Source organism: Ptychodera flava, chromosome 13 (genome assembly GCF_041260155.1).
Source record: "Ptychodera flava strain L36383 chromosome 13, AS_Pfla_20210202, whole genome shotgun sequence".
NCBI classification, from domain to species: domain Eukaryota; kingdom Metazoa; phylum Hemichordata; class Enteropneusta; family Ptychoderidae; genus Ptychodera; species Ptychodera flava.
The window spans coordinates 21,194,096-21,197,945 of record NC_091940.1 but is presented as its reverse complement, the minus strand read 5'-3'; the positions used below and the strand labels follow the sequence as shown (position 1 = coordinate 21,197,945).

Sequence of the window (3,850 nt, the reverse complement as noted above, 5' to 3'; positions counted from 1 at the left end):
ACAGTCCTCCCACGTGATACAGTACTTCCTTCAAGGTTCGGTGTCTTACATCCTGTTGAGGTCACGTAAACTTTTTGCAGGGGGTTACTGTGTTTGGTGACGACATCACTGACGTTTAGCTATTGCAATTCGATATCAAGATCAAAATGAAATTCGCCAATGAATGAATCATTATTTTTCCTCAATGCATGTTATGGTGTCATGGAACCTCTTACGCGAGTGTTTTACCTTGCGCAATATATGCCCCTCTATGATTTCTGACCGACAACCCTCTAAATATTGGAGGCGTCTAAGATCATTATGTACTCTGACTGAGCCAGTTCCCGACATCCCCATTCAGCGTTAAATATCGATTATTCTCCCTTCGCGTCCACAGTTTGTTACCATTCTGTCTTTGGTGTACACCGTCTCTACATCGCGATTAAGAAATCGAAAATGGCGGACGAGGTGAAGGCAAGATTCAAAAAAGTGTCTGACGCTTTCGACGCTGGTGACTACAAAACTGTGGTTTCCATGTACACCAAAGACTGCAGGGCGGTGCAGCCAGGCAAACCCATAGAAGTTGGACGTGACGGTGAGTATCCGAACCATCGAAGGTTTACTATACCGTACGTGAGTCGCACACATACCATTTTAATATTATTTTACTCGTTTCATAACAGAAGGATGTACTGTTCGGTCAAAGTCCTACGGTTTTGGCCATGTTGTTGATGTCTGCGTTGCTAAGTGACGGGCAAAGCGTCAATAACACTCTTGCATAGCCATCGTCTGGCCACTGATGATATAATACCTGTTCATGGATCCCTTGCATTGTATGATTACAGCTGCAATTGAGTCAACGTGTCTGCAATGCGCTAACAATTTAACAGAAGTCGAGACGTTCTGTGGGTCGGTTCCGTTGACACCATGCTTGAAAACACTCCCTCTGAGATGATATTTATTCGGCCCGTGCAGAAAATGCTGGGTATAAAACCACCGAAGAGAAAATGACACCCAGAACATGCAAGCAGTACTAGTTTTGTTACAACGTACCTGGAACACAGGATGATGCAGCAAAATATCACAGTGTCAATCTATAAAGTCGACAACAAAAGAGTTTCATTGATTTTTCGAGACCTTAAGCACGTCATACCACTGGAAGCCATTGTTCGCTTTAGCGCTGTTCGCAGTCGAAGACCAACACAAGTGGTTGTAATACTCTATGCTGAATGCATAGAGTATTACAAACAAGTTTGAGATACTGCTCTACCCTATACGAGTGCGGTGTTAATTTTATCCGTCCCGAATGTAATATTTATTGACTTATTGTTTTACACTGCCCCCATGCCAAATATCAATATTCGACTTAATATCATGTTTGTCGTGGAGATCTGGATAAGCAAAATTGGCGATTCAAAATTTAAAGAGATACCAAAATATCGATAGCTATGTGACGTACGGTGGTTGACAATTAAAATGAAACTTGGCACAAGAGCAATATGCATTTCATTATACCAGCTTTAATTGATGTGAGAAATTTATTTTGATAAAAAAAAACAGAACAAGGGGTAAATAAATGACTGTGAGAATGGAAGCTCAATTGTTCCAATAATATATAATTAAGTATGAATGATTGTTTTAATTATCGTCTTCAAATGGTCATGACAGTGAGTCTAAAGTTTTTTCATGTCGTGGCACTTCCAGTCAAATTTTTATCTTTTCGCGCCAAATTTGCAGGGATATCATAACGCTTGGAGGAAACACTAGTATCATGCATCGACATTGACTGATTGACTTATATATCAGCAGATCATTTACAAACAGACTGTAAAGCCTCACTGACGCCCTGCTGCCGGCGGTCTATTCTAACTGAAAAATGATTAATTCTTTTAACTTGTTCAGACCTATTCGTGCTTGTAAATGTTATTTAACATTTAATGCATTTAATAATAATAATAATAATAATAATAATAATAATAATAATAATAACAATAATAATAATAATAATAATAATAATAATAATAATAATAATAATAATAATAATTTATTTTTATCAATTTTTATTAAAATAATTTAAAGCAACCTATTCAAATAGACAAAGAGCGGTATGATGCTATAGGGTAGTGTGTGTACGGTATGAAATGATCTGGCAGAAATATTGTGTTTGCTCATTTTCTGAGACTGAATATCTCACACTCATTTCCATAACCCTGTGAGCGCCAGAGTGAATTTTATCGCCTTTATAATACATAACCCAGATAATTTTTGTCCGGTCAAAAAAAAAATTCAGATTTTTCCGAAAAATATTGATCAGAAACTGTAGGCTTTGAAAAGTGTTGTCTATTTGCTCCTAAATAATAAAAAAGAACCACTGAAAAAATCATAAAAATTGTCAAAATATTGAACTTAAATTTTGTTTGGAAAATTTTAATACCCAAAGTCATGAGCCATTGCGCAAAGCGATTCATCAGTAATGTAAACACCGTATAGCTGAAACAACAAAATGTGTGTTTACGTAATGTACATATACATACGTGATCACATGAATAAGTCGTTGGCATTCCCGTTGACAAGATGATACTGCGGAAGAAGTACTATATCTTTGCCGTTCCTTACACTGCTCACAGCATAGGCAGCAAAGATGAAGATAGACGACCCTGCCACCGGACCTTAGTATTGAATTCCGTTGTCTTATGGGTCGTTCCTAAAAGTGACGGAATGTTTTCTCCCCAAGAATCTTTCATGTCGATTTAATAAAAAAAAACACATCCCTATCAAAATGATTTTTCTTCATTTTCAGCGATGATGAAAGGGTGCGAGGAAGCCAAAGCATCAGGCATGAAGATGACGAGTCATGAAATCCTGCACGTCGACGTGTCACCTGACGGTGAGATGGCCTACATGGTGGTTCGAATGGAGATCAAAATGGGCGATGGTTCCACTCCAGGACCTTTTCACAACACTCTTATTTGGAAGAAAGTTGATGGCGTTTTTGAAGTATGTCTCGATACAGTGTCTTAAGACAGCTGGTGACTGCAGGCACGCTGACGTTGGAGTAGTTTTTTTCCTGTCGGTCTTTATGATTCGAAAGATACCAGTAGTTTGATTTGCAGTCACATCTTGAGGTGCCATACAACGGAGAGACTGAGTACGATCGTTTTTAGGAAGGTTAATATTCGGCATGTGAAGCGTTCGATTTGATTCGATATTCTTATCTGGCCTTGTGGAACGAACAATAGTGACGACCCATTTTAGAGAATAAAAATTGCAAATAAAAATGAAATCTGGTTGATTCATTCAATCATTCACCCCTGGTTCATTCATTCCTTGGTTTGTCATTCGTTCATTCATTCCTTCGTTTGTCATTCGTTCATTCATTCATTCCATTTGAGTGTGGAAGTACAACGATTAAGAAATCGTTGCTTTTTATGAAAAAAGGGGGAAAGACTAGACCTGCTCTGGTGTAAAATTTAGAAACTACACATGTTGAACTAAAACGGAAGCCAAATGCAACCAACGAGTTTGTAACTGAGAATGATGTGTCTAGAAAATAAAAGAGAAATTGATGGTAAGATTTGTGTCTGTCAGTGAATGGCTTCAATTACCTTTCCATTACTCCTGTGCATTGTTCGTATGAGAACTAAAGGCGCAAAGTCGCCCTGTTTTAGCTTTTGTAGCTCTGCTGTGTCAACGACCCAGAGCTTGGGTTGATTGTCCGTCGCCATCCGTCCTCCGTTTGTTGTCCGTCGTCCATTGTCCGTCAATGTTCGTTCATCTTCTTCTCAGAAATCGCTGGTTCTATTGCCCTGAAATTTAGCGTGCAGGTTCTTAGGGGTGACCTGAGAGACACCAACTGTGATTTGCAAACACG

At 38.7% G+C, this 3,850-nt stretch overlaps 1 protein-coding gene across 1 annotated transcript; it reads left to right on the top strand.

Moving 5' to 3' along the window:
- Positions 1–326: 326 nt before the first annotated feature.
- On the top strand, positions 327–3,262 carry LOC139147791 (uncharacterized). The gene is made up of 2 exons (XM_070718991.1): positions 327–574; positions 2,780–3,262. Exons 1-2 carry the CDS (start codon positions 436–438, stop codon positions 2,998–3,000), a joined length of 360 nt encoding a protein of 119 aa, XP_070575092.1. The 5' UTR covers positions 327–435; the 3' UTR covers positions 3,001–3,262.
- Positions 3,263–3,850: the final 588 nt, after the last annotated feature.